Source organism: Colletotrichum acutatum, assembly GCF_030867785.1.
Source record: "Colletotrichum acutatum strain CBS 112980 chromosome Unknown BDZ83scaffold_67, whole genome shotgun sequence".
In the NCBI taxonomy this organism is placed as follows: domain Eukaryota; kingdom Fungi; phylum Ascomycota; class Sordariomycetes; order Glomerellales; family Glomerellaceae; genus Colletotrichum; species Colletotrichum acutatum.
The window spans coordinates 177,214-190,855 of NW_026849061.1; the positions used below are offsets into that span (position 1 = coordinate 177,214).

Sequence of the window (13,642 nt, forward strand, 5' to 3'; positions counted from 1 at the left end):
CCAAAAGAGCCGGGTTTCCCTTTCGGAAGACCTGGCAAGTGCCGAATAAAAGCTTTTTAGACAACTCCAGATGAACCAGTTTCCTTTCGCTTTCGGATGAGACATGGATGTAGCACGGCCCCCATCCAACCGGCTAAATTGACGATGATGGGCCCCTCTTCAACACTACCTTACATGTGGGGTAACGAGATCACCGGGTTTTACACATAGTGCATGCGGCCCCCTTGGTGCTGTACACGAGCGGCTGAAGGGAAGTCTACAAAAGTTGCCAGATGCGTCACAGTGAGCTCTGTCGACAGCTTCGTCGCCTTCGTTCCCTAGGACTATAAGTAGTTGCTCAAGAACGAACCCAAGATCGTCCTCGAGAGACAGAATCAGCATCGCACTTGGTTATAGCAAGTCCATCGCAGCTATGAAGTTCAGCACGATTCTCTCTGCCCTTGGCCTGGCCGCCTCTGCCAGCGCCGCGTCGCTGCAGCAGGTCACCAGCTTTGGCTCGAATCCCAGCGGCGTCAAGATGTACATCTATGTTCCCGACAAGCTGGCGGCGAACCCTCCCGTGGTCGTGGCCATCCACTACTGCACCGGTACCGCTCAAGCCTACTACAACAACAGCCCCTACAAGACACTCGCGGATCAAAAGGGCTTTATCGTCATTTACCCCGAATCGCCGTACTCGGGAACCTGCTGGGATGTTTCCTCCAAGGCAACTCTCACGCACAATGGAGGAGCCAACAGCAACTCCATCGCCAACATGGTCTCATACACTCTCAACAAGTACAATGGCAACAAGTCGAAGGTCTTCGTCACCGGCTCATCTTCCGGCGCCATGATGACTGTAAGTGAACAACTGCAATTCAACGAAACCATGCTCGAGTGACTAACCGCGCACCAGAACGTGCTGGCCGCCACGTACCCCGACGTCTTCGCCGCTGGCATCGTCTACAACGGCGTCCCGGCCGGTTGCTTCTACACCGGTACCGTCAACGGCTGGAACAGCACCTGCTCTTCAGGCCAATCGATCGCCACGCCGGCACGCTGGGCCCAATGGGTCTACGACGCCTACCCCGGCTACACGGGGTCCCGCCCCCGCATGCAGATCTACCACGGCAGCACCGACACCACGCTCAACTACGCCAACTACCAGGAGACTATCAAGCAGTGGTCCGGCGTCTTTGGATACAACCCGGATAAGCCTATCACTTCCTCTCAGAACACACCTATTGCCAACTATCGCACGGATGTGTTCGGTGATCACCTCACGGGTGTTTGGGCTGTTGGCGTTGGACACACTGTGCCCATTCGGGGTGACGATGACATGAAGTTTTTCGGCCTGTAGTCGTTCCCAACACGTACGAGTATTCTTGGATATAGTTTGAAGGAAACTTCGGCCGCCGCTGTGGCAGTAAATAACTAGCGCTTATCGTATTTTTATCATACCTCTTCGGTCTTTACGTACACTGTCTCCGACATGTGAGCTTTGGAAGCTCTTTTATGAAGTTTCCCGCGGAGAAACGTAGTCCGCGGGGACAATCTATCCACCATTGACGGACCGGAAGCATGATTAAGAACCGGGCCGGTATTGATAAAATATCTCAGACCCGCCGGCTATGAGGCCGGTTCTCTGAAGGAAACCGGAGGCCGTGACTCCTCGATGCGGCGTAACGGAAAAGCCAACAGGGGTGTTGCGGTTTACTCGTAAATGTTGAAGTCGCATATCCGCTACTTTCCCGTCCATGAAGTTGACAGCGTTCCGCTTCACGTATTGAGCGTTGATCCGGACCAAAGAGCTGCAGGAGAAACTTTCACTAAAGCTCACGACGTAGCGGTCCTTCTCGTGCTTCCAGGACTTCTTTCAGCTTCTCGGCAAACCGCAACACGTTGGTCTCGTCCAGGATGGAGTAATGCTCGCCCGGAACGTCATGAAATTGCACATCGCTCGCGAACTCTTGCCACCGGCTTAGCTTATTCTGAACCCAATCCTCACGGTCAACAGCCATCTCTTTGAGAGGGTCTGCGACGAACACGTCCATTCTGCGTATCGTTCCCCGTGGTTCGTAGTCTCGAGTCAGGTGCTGGAGCGAAGATGCCATATCTGCCCACTTGACGTACTCCTCCTCGCCGAGGCCTAGCTCGAGCCAACGATCCGAGTTGCTGAAGACTCAGAGATGGTCGCCCTCAATCGCTATAGCTAGGCCTTGAGGCGTCGGGTTTCTCAGGACCTGGCTGAGCGTGAGTCTTTCTCGTAACTGAAGCCGGTTCGAAATTAGACGCCCAATCTTGATGAGGTCCATTGACGTAGCGCCGAGCAAGAACATAGATCTTCCGATGCTGAGATACGGCCCTTTGACTTGGAAATACTCATGTATTTCGTGACGGATGAGTTTCTCAAGAGGAGAGACTGTCTCCTCTGCAAGGTCAAGTTCTCTTCTGTAGCCTTCATTTGCTTCAAGCAGTTGCTGGGCGTACGCACCCTTCTCGAAAGCCGACTTGATTGCGCCCCTGGGCAGCTTTCCTAGTGCCGATGGCTTGAGATCAACGACCGTGAGAGGTAGAACGATGGCAGACGAAGATGTATGCAAGCCGATAACATCGACTATCCTATCGCGAGTTCCGATCCGGGCTCGGGTATCATTCTCCTCAACCGATGGCAAGTAAGCAACAACAATTTCCTCTGTGTCGGACGAGTGAGGTAAAGTGGAAAAGCAGCAGAAAAAGCCCGGGACTGCTCCTTGAATAAACTCTTTTTCGAAATGGTGTTCCAGTTCGTCTGGGGCGTAATTTACCCCATTGATAATCATGGTATCCTTTGAGCGCCCCTGTAGGATTAGTTGACCGTCGTGGTTGACTTAAGCGAGGTCGCCGGTAATGAACCAGCCATCTTCTGTGAACGCAGCCGCAGTAGAGTCGCGATCGTTGAAGTACCCGCCAAATACCACGTCGCTGGAGAGTTCCAAAAGCCCAAACTGGCCGGCATTTGCAAATAAAGATGCATAATTGCCATCTAAGAGTCTCACTCGCAGCTGTAGTCCAGAGATGCCTTTGCCAACGGCAACATGTTGGTGGTTTTGTCCTCGATCGTACGTCGGGCAGTCCGTGTTGTAGATGCACCCAGCACAAGTTTCCGTCATTCCGAACCCCGGGACGATGATGTCTTTGCAAGCACCGTACTCCTCGAGCTGGGTCTGGAGTATCACGCAGACATCCACCGTGTTTGGCTCCCCACCCGAGCCAAGCCATTGCAGACAGCCAAGATCTAGATCTCCATCTAGCAACGAGGATTGTCCCAACGTAAGCTCCCTGGACAGTTTCGCCAAGAAAGAATGAGGGGCAAAGGTTCGCAAAACCTGGTGGCGGCTGACTATGTTCAGCAGCTGCACAGGGTTGGACAGCACCTCGTCCGCCGGAAGATGCACTTGGGAGAGACCCGTATACATGGCGAGGAGATGAATCTCGGTCAGACATGCTACGTGGTCCATGCCGATCCATTTGAGGTAGGGACCGCCGTTGTGGGATCTTACAGACATGGCCTTGCCTTCTAGTGAAGACAGTATTTGGGCATGACTGAGTTGCACGGCCTTAGCTCTTCTAGTCGTGCCTGATGTCAGCATCAAGACCGCCGGGTCGAAGGGGGAGAGAGATTCAGGTAGAGGTAACAGTGGCATTGATCGACTCATGGTAGCAAGACTTTGGGAAGTTGTCTTTCTAACCGGCAACATCGTAGTGAAGTCCTGTATCATGTCTGCGCCTGATAGAGACTGAGGTACTATGCATATCGGGTCCCTCAATAGGATGCGTAGATGTGAGAGGTACTCTGATCGTTCAGGCTCAAGAACCAACGGTGTTGAGATTGCCGGCAATTGTCCCGCGATCACAGCCGACCAAAGCCAGATGATGGTGTCCAAAATGTTGTCGAGGCACAGCAGAACAACTCGTCGTTCTTCGGCGTTACTATCAGATGGCAGGCAGAGACGTTGCAGGGTCTGAGCATTTGCACGAGCCAGGCAGAACAAGTCTGAGTATAACACGACTGTCGGCAGAAGATCTTCCACGGTCTCTTCTGATCTATAGGCTATAATTGACTGGGATGTGGACTCAGCGGCATTCCGAACGAGTCCAATGAGGGTTCGTTCTTGCTTAGTCCTCTTGGCAGGGTTCTGGGGCTCCATGGCTTCGAGAGATATGCCCAGAAGCTCATGAGTAGAGGCTCAGGTGGGCAACGAATGTTTCAGGACAAATCGATATCAGGTGTCAATTACTTCGACGCATGACAATACTGCATGCGATGTCCCAGTCGGCAGCATTCGAAAGCATCAAGGCCAAATGAAATGGAGAGAGATTCGAAACCAAGCCAACAAGAACGGTCGCAACCGACACCTACGGCGTTCGGGGGCGCTTACCCGAGTTTCTTATCGGACAGTCCCAAAGGATTTGTTTGCTAGTTCTGTGTACATGGCTACATGCAAGATTACGCCACCATGCATTCAGAGCAAAGAACTTCATGGTTGAGAATATTGATAGAGCTTTAATTGAATAGTCTGGCAAGCCAATATGCGTCACTTAGCTAGTCTCTTGCAACACAGCCGGGTCCTGAACGCGGCAAGTCGAGGCACGAAGCGGTACACGTTGGATGGCAGTTGGAGTCGCGCGGTTCAAGAAATTCAAAGTGACAGAGTGGTAACCGTTGTCTTAGTAGTGGCCTGAGAGCAGACGTCGCTTTCAACAAGTCCATTTGTTTATCTCAAACATGTTGCATTTAACCGAGACTTCACATTTCACAGCCGTGTCTAAGTGTCAAGTGCCGAAACGAGGACCAAGATGTGAAGTTCAAATTTGATCATAGCGTAAGGTAGTCCTATATACGGCACAGGTGCCAAAAGTTCCAATTGGTACATGAAGACAGAGACCGAACAGCCCAATAAGAAGCACGATCATGTTGACTAAGAACACCTACTGCAGAGCGGTAACGACCGCATTATAAGCTGCCTTGGGGTTAAAGTTGGCATCGAACAAGAGCGGATTATTCTGCGCCCTCCAGCTGTCGGGATCACGCACACCCCAGACCGTGATACCGACACACTGCGGAACCTGCAGACAGGCCTTTGTCACAGCAGTGTAATCGGCAGTGCTGGCGCCGACGATATCCAGCTCCGTGATGGCGACCTCCTTGACGCCACTGCCCGCGAGGGTCTGCAGAGCGCCGAGGGCGTTGCCGCCTTGGTTGGCTTGGAGATGGGCTTGGGAGCCTGGCGAGTAAACTCTATTAGCATTCGTGCGTGATGACCTAGTCAGGATCTATTGGGCTGGCTTCAGCACATACCGATACCGTCAATGGGGATGCCCTTCCCGATCCACTCCTTCACCTTGCGAGCCATCGCCTGAGTCTTGGCGTAGCTGGCCTGGTCGAGGTTGTAGTCGTTGATGTACAGCTTGGCATTGGGGTCCGCGGCCCTGGCGGCGCGGAAAGCGATGCCGACAAAGTCCTCGCCGAGGACTTGCGAAAAGACGGAGGAACGGAGCGAGCCGTCTTCGTTGAAGATCTCATTGACAACGTCCTATCCATACCATGTTCAGTAAAGTTGGTTGCCCAGAGAGAAGAAGAAGAGGGACGTAGACTCACCCAATGGTAGATCTTGCCCTTGTACCGGCCAACGACAGCCTTGATATGATCCTCAATGACAGTCGTCAAACCAGCCTTATCACGGACGTTATTCACCCAGCCCGCAAGCTGGGAGTGCCACACAAGAGTATGCCCGCGAACGAGCTTGCCGTTCTGCTGCGCAAAGTTAACGAGGTAGTCAGGCGTGGCCCAATTGAACTGGCCGCGGTTGGGCTCGATCTGATCCCACTTCATCGAGTTCTCCGGCGTGACCTGACCAAAGTTGGCCTTGATGATGTCGGCGTTCTTGCCAGCGGTCAGGCGGTTTTGGTCGGTGCAGGTGCCAAAGTATTGTTTGCCCTTGGCCTTAATCAGCTTGTCGATGGACTGCGAGGCCTGCCTCTCCTCGAGGGGAGCGGCGAGGACGGTGATGGGTGCCAGGAGGCAGACGAGGCTCGAGGAGAACTTCATTGTGAGCGATGTGATGGAACAGAGTGGACGTGGGTGGTGTGAATGGTGTATTCCATTGTCTTGACTAGTCGCTCTTATAGGGTTGGCATTCGTGCTTTCGGATAGATGGAGGCTCTCTAGCCAACACACATGGCTTAACCTTAGATGAAGGACCGCTCATTTGCTTAAACTACTACTACAGAATAACCATAATCCAAATTGCTTATCCGGGCACGGCCCGAGCCAAACGAGAGGCTCGCAAATGTAGAGACTAGGATCTCAGCCCATTCTGGAAATCCAAGTTCGGTGGTAACAAGCCGTAATGACACGGAAGGTGTTATTGATCGTGTAAGAAGCGGATACCAGCCGGCCTGGAAAAAAGGCACTTCCCCTGGTAATGCGGGGAATAAGCATGGTAGATGGCGGCTGAATGTGTTAGTAGTCCCTGGGTGACATCCGGCATTGACATTACCCATGAGGACTAGTCATGGATGTGGACATCGCAAGACGCACTCAGTGGCAGCGAGTTGGCCATGCAGTGGTCTCGTGCTTTTCGGATAGATTGCAAGTTATTGCTAAGGGCGGCTGAAATGAGGCGCCTAGGTAGCATCCGAAACTCGCGAGATCCGAGTTTAGCGAGCCTCGGTAGCTGCAAAAGGCCACCCTTGTTGGATGCGTACCCAGTGAAATCCTAGGGGCTTGACCACCACTGCCGCTTATGACGGGCCTTCCAATCGATACTCCAGGCTAGTTGAGGTACCGGTATCCTGCAGCTTCTCGGATGACCGGTATACGCCATAGAGCCGGGGAATTGTTCTAGATTGCTGTAGATTGATCTTATTTCCCGGGATTTTTGGTCTAGTTGAGGGGCACATAATCCCTCATGCTGAGGATCCCATCCCTGGAAGGCCGAAGGCTATGGGAAGTACCTCACATCCGCTCTTACTGAGTCGAGGTATGGATAGCAATCGTGCCTTGAAATCGAAGTTCCGTCCTTTGGACCGCTCTCAAGCGTATGATGGAGACCCTGATGCAAGCACAAGGTTGTCGGCCTTGTTCTTAATTGTACCTGGTTCATCGAGGCCTTGATGAATCAGGAGTTGGCGCTGGCAATGAGGTCGCTGATCATATGTTTGACCGGTTCAAAAACCTCCTCATCGTCGCCAGGTGGCACAAACACCTTGACGCGCCCCTCTGAAAGCACGAACCCGCCGCAAGCAATCTTGGTGACTCTGACGCCGGGATGGAAGAGATTAAGGGCGAGATGCTTTTCCAAGTAGGCGCCCAAAGCATGCAAGAAGGCTTCTTCGTGCTGTCCTTGGCCGTCAATCCATCCCCATCCTTCGTTCGCCTTGCCGCCTGCGAGCTTTTTTCTCTTTCTCGGGTCGTCTTGGTAGCCTTGAGTGAGCCCTGCCTTGTTGGTAGCTACCGGGTTCGTAAGGGATCTCCCTTCCTTTGCAAACCTCTTGAGCTCCTCGGCCGGTATGATGATGTCGATGGACTTGATTCCAAGCCCGTCTGGAGGTTGTTCGTCGGTGCCGTCTGTGGTCACTGCGGGTGGTATGTAGAAGCCCAGGGTCAAGACCATGTCTTTTGCCAGAGGGCCTTGTGAGGGGAGACCAGCATCTTCGATCCATCGTTCCCATGCCGTAGTCAGGCCTTTCGTACCCAAGCGTAAAGGACTGATCCGGCAGTCGAATGTGCTTGACAGAAAGTCGACAATAACTGATTTCAAAGGTGCCGGCATGCGTAGGAGAAGCAGAGGTAGATGCAAAAAGTGCCTGTCATCTTTTGAGCCGCTGCTGGCGAGCAACCCGGGCACACCGAGGCTGTTGGCCGATTGCAGTCCGGCTGTAGACTCTTCCGCGGTCTTTTCGGAAATCGATGGTAGCAGCACAGCTGTGCACAGCGCGTTCTCGTACCTCATCTCGAAGATAAGACATCTCTTTTTGCGGACGGCATCATCGGTCTCGATAGCATCGCCGCCAAGGTCCCTGCTCAGATCGGGGTCTGTATCGTCGGCACCGCCTAGCAGAGCTTCAACACCAACCCATCGAATGCCAACTTTTTCCAGTGGACCAGCGCGGCCCAAAGAGCTGTCGCTGCCCTCCAGCCCGACCTGTACACCTCTGACGACGTCCCCAACGAGCGTGTCGCGTAAGCGCTGCGACAGTGCCTGTAATTGAGGAAAGCTCAGGGTGTTGGCGCCGACGTAGAGCGGCGATGCGCGGTGGGTGGAAAAGGTGGTGTTGAAGAAGGGAGGAGGCGGTTCGCGATCCTCGAGGGACGATGGGGACGGCCTGTCGGGAAGCACCTCAGAATCGGATTCAGCCGCAGCCGCACGAGGGCGACCGCGAGGAGGCATGGCGATGAGCCGGCGAGTGTGCTGGCGACTCGGGGAATAGGTGCGGAAGCAGCGATGTCTCAAGTTGGTAATTGGTGCAAAGATGACGCGTTCGCACTGGCTGGTTCTGCGACTTTTTCGAATGATGGCAAGTTCGTGGGAATTGCTCGAATAGACTACGCGTCGTCTGCCGATTTGTATCGATGTTGTTGATTGTCGGCTTCGCGGTAGCACGCAGATGCTGTGTGCGAGGTAGCTGTGATGTGTAGAAAGTAAGGAAGATGGCCTGCTGAAGCTGCTGTGGGGCCAGTTGGCGATGGGCACTCAGGCATGGGCAGACAGAATATTGATGCCTGCAATGATGATAGAGATGAATGTGTGCAGGAAGATGTACCGATACACTTGGAATGAAGATTCTTGTATTGTGATGGAGGAACCTCGCCCAAAGTAATGGTGTGCAGGATGTAGGGTAAATGCAGATTTCCCGGACAAGGCGCAGCGGCGAAAGGTACCCGGAGGCAGGTACCTCACAGAGCACCTGCACGCCGTGCCGGTTTTGTGGATCTATCGGCGCCAGCTCCGGAATCTGCACCCCGAACGGCTTTGGGATGGAAACACCCAGGGTGGTCATATCGAAATCACGTCTCATAGAGTCTCATAATAAAAGAATCCCCGATCATAGTCGATATACTGTCAAGTTTACTCGCAAAGCTGGACACAATCGAGCCTGCCGGCATTCAAAAGTGGGCGGAAGCTACTCAACACCACCAGACCAGCCGCTTCCACTGTTGAATATCTTCACGACGACTTGCAGCACAACGTCGGAGATGACAGTTCGTACAAGCCTTACTATGAGTAATGTATCCTGCATTTCGAATTCGAGCCCGGCCAGTGCTCGTTAGACCACACTTCGCAAAGTACAACATAACTTTCTGAACTCTTATTTCGGTCAAAAAGCAATGAAGGCGATGACGCGCCTTCTAGTCTGCTTTCCGTATGGTACACTGCTCCAAACCACGATTCTATGCCAGTCATGCCATATTGCGCCCGGCCCTTTTTAGCTTCAAAACCCTTTTCATGTCGTGAGATGTCGCCAATGAAGCACTCTAGATAACTCCAATGAAATGACGCCCAATATCGCTCAAACACCCATATCCGGTATGTATGTACACAAGGTATGTACATGTCTTTTGGTATGTATCATGCGCCTACGGAAAAACCAAAGGACCCGTCAAACACGTCCATCTTGTTGAAGCCAGGGTTTTCTCTCATGGCCAAGAGGTCGTCGATGGTAGGGACCTCGTTTGTCGCATAGAATCGAAGAAGGTTTTCCATGTCCTCGTCGGTAAGATCGCAAATCTCTTCCCAGTCGAACTTGTTGCTGACTTTGATCATCCTATTGCTCAATCGTAAGCATCTCTGACAGTAAGGCAGAACTCTCCAGACAAGGGTTCAGACGTACCAGCCCATGCGCTTAGGGCTTTCCTCCGAGTTCGGAGCGATTTTGCGCAGCTTCGCCCTAAGTGTACCAATGGCCTCAATAGCATTGCCGGCGTTCTTGGGAAGCGACTTTGCGATATGCCGCCTGATGATAGCAGCCAGCCTAGGGCCCTTGCCATTTGTACTGACCATAATCTGAAGAGGACCGTCACGGTGGACACTGCCAAAGTAAAAATCGCATTCTGGGGGTACGTCGGCGATGTTGGCGGGCACTTTGCGTTCCTTGCACAGCTTCCAGATTACCGTAGAGGCGGCCGGGTCGTCAATGGCAACAAGAACCATGGCTGCGCCATCCAGGTCGGAGGGTTCAAAAAGACGGTCGACGTGGGTAACTTGGGCTTGTTCAACACGGTGTGCTACTTCGGGATTGAGGCCAGAGGCGGGGCAGACAACGGTGACATTGGCATCGGCATCGAGGCAGTTGAGGATCCGGCCGGCGGCAACCTATTTCAGGCAGACAATCAGCATTCGCCAGTACAGCACGACGGCAATGGTATGGCACGAGGGAAGAGTCATTTCTGGTACAGCAGAGAGCTCTAGCTACGCCGCGGAGATGCAGCCGTATGGGCTGTGCAATATAACGTACCTCGCCTCCTCCAACAACCAGAACCTTCTTTCCCTTGATCTGCCATGCCAGAATCAGACTGCCTCCGCCCTTGACTTCGGGGAACTTCTTCGTTGTTGACTTGGCGGCCATGGTGTGTGTGTGTATGGTGAGGCTGGTGGTTTATGGGACGAGTTTTGACTCTTGAGTACTCGATGACGAAGGCAACTTTTTGGGCAGCATTTTTGGAGAGATGCAGCTGCCAGGTCGGGGCGATAAGGCGCAAAGGCCGTCGATAAGGCTGGCGTCCCCACGCCGAGGGACGCAATGGCGGTCTGCACGATAGATTTGTACTTCTTCTTACACCTCCCTAACGTCTTGAAAGAAGTACTGCTGTATCAGTCGGCACCCGGCTGCCCCGCCGTTCCCCTGTCTGTGGGCCCTGGTCAGCGCGTGTCTCTAGTAGCGCAGCCTTTAGCGCAGGTCTTTAGCGTCCCGGTCTCCAAATCCCGCCGAATGCGTTGCTCCCCAACCCCTGTCGTCCTCCTCCCACCGCCCTGCCAGTTGCCTGCCATTGCCTTTCCCGCCCGCCGTCCGCCCACCGCTTTGCTGCTGATTCTCTCCAATCCCTGGCAGGGAAGAGGCCTGACGGGCTGCGCGGGAACCTGCGACTTGGAACTGCACCTGGAACTGGAACTAACCTGCCCTCCACTGTGCCCGTGAGCTGAGGTGACGGGGCCGTCACCCGTGAAGACGAACCACCGCCCCGAACCACTCGCTCTTGCGCTTGCACTTGCACTTGCTACCTGCGTCTGCCATCTGCCATCTACACCAACGAACCACCCGCCCTTCCGACACGCTCGAACTCCCGTCCCCGCCGAGACAACCAAAGAAAACGAACATCGACGTCCGCTCCTTTCCACCTCCGATTCATGGTCTCGTAGCTATCGTCCTCCCGTCTTCCACGATGTCCGGCCGCAAGCTGGGAGGCGGCCGCATCTTGGGCAGCGGCAAAGGCCTCGCCCCTCCCACATCTCCCGCCATCAACGGCCACCAACGCACACCGAGTCCCTTTGCTCCCTCAGAAAGCACTCTGTCGCTCAACTCCTCCTCGGCCTCGCCTCCCATCTCGAGCCCTCTGCCCGACTTTGCCCAAGATCTTGGATCAAACATTAGTGTTGGAGGCCCCTCCAGAGCCGCTACTTCCAGCTCCAAGCTAGTCTGCCCAATATGTGAAGAGGAAATGGTCTGTTCAACCTATTGCCATGAATGAGAGAAGCCTACTAACGGTACATGCCAGTTAACGCTGCTTCAACTCAATAGGTGAATTTGGCTTTGCATCCTTGCGACACTGAACTCTAGTCTCTGACTCTCCCTCCTCAGACACATCGACGATAACCACCAAGAACTTCCCGAAGTCGAACAAGATGAGGTGCGCACATGGTTCGACAAGCAGGTGCTCAAGGCCAAACGATTCCAACCATTATCTATCATCAACCAAAAATTGCGAGGTCTCGACGTCTTCGAATCCAACGAGTCCCTGCCCATTGCCCCGCCTACGACTGCGAAGCTCATTGAGGGGCCGATAGACCCGGACGAGCTCATTACACGATCGCATTGGCAACGCCAAACGAGCAACGACCGATGCACCGACCCAACGTGCGGGAAAGGCCTCGGAGCTGTCAATGGAAGCATCAACTGTAGAAATTGCGGCAGGTTATTCTGCGAAGAGCATACCATGTACCAGATGAAGTTGTCGAGGTCTGCCCAGCACGACCCCGTGCGGGGATACTGGGTCCGAGTCTGCGAGACGTGTTACAAGTCGAGAGATGGCTACAACGACCACAACGGTGTCCTGATTGACCACACCTCGACATTTGCGGAGATGCGACGGGAGAAGGTGGAGAGGCAGAATCTTGAAGTGGCTAGGCTGGAAAAGCGTTTAACCAAGCTGACGCAATTGCTTGCGAATGCGCCCGAAGATGTCACGACAAACGGAGGAAGTCTGCTGTCGCCTGTCGCTGTCTTGGCCGGTCAGAAGAACCAGAGGAAAGTGATTGAGCAATCGGTTGTTACTTGGGAGGATGACGCCTCCGTCACGCAATGCCCATATTGCCAACAAGAGTTTGGATCTTGGACGTTTAGAAGACACCACTGTCGGATATGTGGCAGGGTGGTCTGCGCCGATCCACTTACAGGTTGCTCGAGTGAAGTGGGCTTGAGCATTGCCAGCCGTGAGTCTCAATCCACGGCACCATCATCACGAGTATCGCGCCTAACAGTCTCAGCTACGAGCCCCGCAACGGAGAAACCCCCGACGGCGGCACAGCCTGGCCAACTGAGCATCGACGTTCGCATGTGTCGCGAGTGCAATCACACAATTTTTGCAAAACGCGACTTTGCTTCGACCATCTCCCACAAGCCAGCTGACCAGCGAGCATATGAGACATTGCGCCAGTTCGAACGCGGTATTCGCCAGCTTATGCCCATCTTCCAACGAACATTACTTGCTCTCCAACCAGAGGGGGACGATGGGGTCGAATCATCGAAACCGCCTCCCACACATGCCCAGATTCAGGAGGCTTCTAAAATTCGGAAACGTCTTACCGATGCCTTTACCAAGTACGACACGGCCGCCCGTCGACTCCGTGATATGAAGACTACCTCCAAGACGCAGCTTCGCCTACAGCAAGCCGTCTACGCTGCAGCCTCCACGTTCTTGCATACCCATATGTTGACCCTCAAATCGGTACCGCAAATCCTACGTTCTCGATCATCACAGGCGTCTCGCCTCCGAGCTTTGCAGTCTGGTAGCGTGAACGGGTCCTCATCATCCCTACACCTATCGCCCCTCCGTAATCAGGAGCTTGCTGAATCCGAAACAGCAAGCCAGGCAAGCGAGACGAGCACAGCCGTATCAGCACTCGAAACGGAAGAGAAGGAGGCTCGCGAGCGTTTGGTGGTGCTGGAAGAGCAGCGCTTCATGGTGCAGCAAATGGTGGACTCTGCTCGGGATGCGAGACGGTTTGAGGAGGTTAGTGCACTTACGCGCAATGTGGAAGAACTGGACAAGGAGATTGAGCGGGCCAAAAAGTTGGTGGGCGGTGTTGAGGAACGATGGGAGGGCCTTTATGCGTCTGGCCTGGCGCGGTGAGGACTGTCACAACTACCTTGGCTGGGAAAGACAAAAGCAGGAAAAGATTAG

General features: G+C 53.9%; 8 protein-coding genes across 8 annotated transcripts; 2 read left to right on the forward strand and 6 right to left on the reverse strand.

Annotated features, from left to right (window-relative positions):
* Positions 1-412: 412 nt before the first annotated feature.
* On the forward strand, positions 413-1,339 carry BDZ83DRAFT_720810 (acetylxylan esterase A; the record flags this gene model as incomplete). Its single annotated transcript, XM_060512305.1, has 2 exons — positions 413-838; positions 896-1,339. 2 exons carry the CDS (start codon positions 413-415, stop codon positions 1,337-1,339), a joined length of 870 nt encoding a protein of 289 aa, XP_060363362.1.
* A 445-nt stretch (positions 1,340-1,784) lies between these two features.
* BDZ83DRAFT_626747 (uncharacterized protein) lies at positions 1,785-2,051 on the reverse strand. The gene has a single exon (XM_060508586.1). The coding sequence runs from the start codon at positions 2,031-2,033 to the stop codon at positions 1,809-1,811; it is 225 nt and encodes a 74-aa protein (XP_060363363.1). The 5' UTR covers positions 2,034-2,051; the 3' UTR covers positions 1,785-1,808.
* On the reverse strand, positions 2,049-2,801 carry BDZ83DRAFT_793738 (uncharacterized protein; the record flags this gene model as incomplete). The annotated part of the gene is made up of 1 exon (XM_060515790.1): positions 2,049-2,801. One exon carries the CDS (start codon positions 2,799-2,801, stop codon positions 2,163-2,165), a length of 639 nt encoding a protein of 212 aa, XP_060363364.1. The 3' UTR covers positions 2,049-2,162.
* Positions 2,802-2,849: 48 nt separating this feature from the next.
* Positions 2,850-4,169, reverse strand: BDZ83DRAFT_753666 (uncharacterized protein; the record flags this gene model as incomplete). The annotated part of the gene is made up of 1 exon (XM_060514377.1): positions 2,850-4,169. One exon carries the CDS (start codon positions 4,167-4,169, stop codon positions 2,850-2,852), a length of 1,320 nt encoding a protein of 439 aa, XP_060363365.1.
* Positions 4,170-4,950: 781 nt separating this feature from the next.
* Positions 4,951-6,070, reverse strand: BDZ83DRAFT_720811 (family 10 glycosyl hydrolase; the record flags this gene model as incomplete). The annotated part of the gene is made up of 3 exons (XM_060512306.1): positions 4,951-5,246; positions 5,321-5,555; positions 5,621-6,070. 3 exons carry the CDS (start codon positions 6,068-6,070, stop codon positions 4,951-4,953), a joined length of 981 nt encoding a protein of 326 aa, XP_060363366.1.
* A 1,072-nt stretch (positions 6,071-7,142) lies between these two features.
* On the reverse strand, positions 7,143-8,414 carry BDZ83DRAFT_581171 (kinetochore complex Sim4 subunit Fta1-domain-containing protein; the record flags this gene model as incomplete). Its single annotated transcript, XM_060505432.1, has 1 exon — positions 7,143-8,414. One exon carries the CDS (start codon positions 8,412-8,414, stop codon positions 7,143-7,145), a length of 1,272 nt encoding a protein of 423 aa, XP_060363367.1.
* A 1,179-nt stretch (positions 8,415-9,593) lies between these two features.
* BDZ83DRAFT_581096 (siroheme synthase) lies at positions 9,594-10,590 on the reverse strand (the record flags this gene model as incomplete). Its single annotated transcript, XM_060505425.1, has 3 exons — positions 9,594-9,789; positions 9,856-10,337; positions 10,480-10,590. 3 exons carry the CDS (start codon positions 10,588-10,590, stop codon positions 9,594-9,596), a joined length of 789 nt encoding a protein of 262 aa, XP_060363368.1.
* A 580-nt stretch (positions 10,591-11,170) lies between these two features.
* BDZ83DRAFT_702536 (FYVE zinc finger protein) lies at positions 11,171-13,591 on the forward strand (the record flags this gene model as incomplete). Its single annotated transcript, XM_060511461.1, has 4 exons — positions 11,171-11,683; positions 11,738-11,760; positions 11,821-12,671; positions 12,726-13,591. The coding sequence occupies exons 1-4, from the start codon at positions 11,405-11,407 to the stop codon at positions 13,589-13,591; spliced, it is 2,019 nt and encodes a 672-aa protein (XP_060363369.1). The 5' UTR covers positions 11,171-11,404.
* Positions 13,592-13,642: the final 51 nt, after the last annotated feature.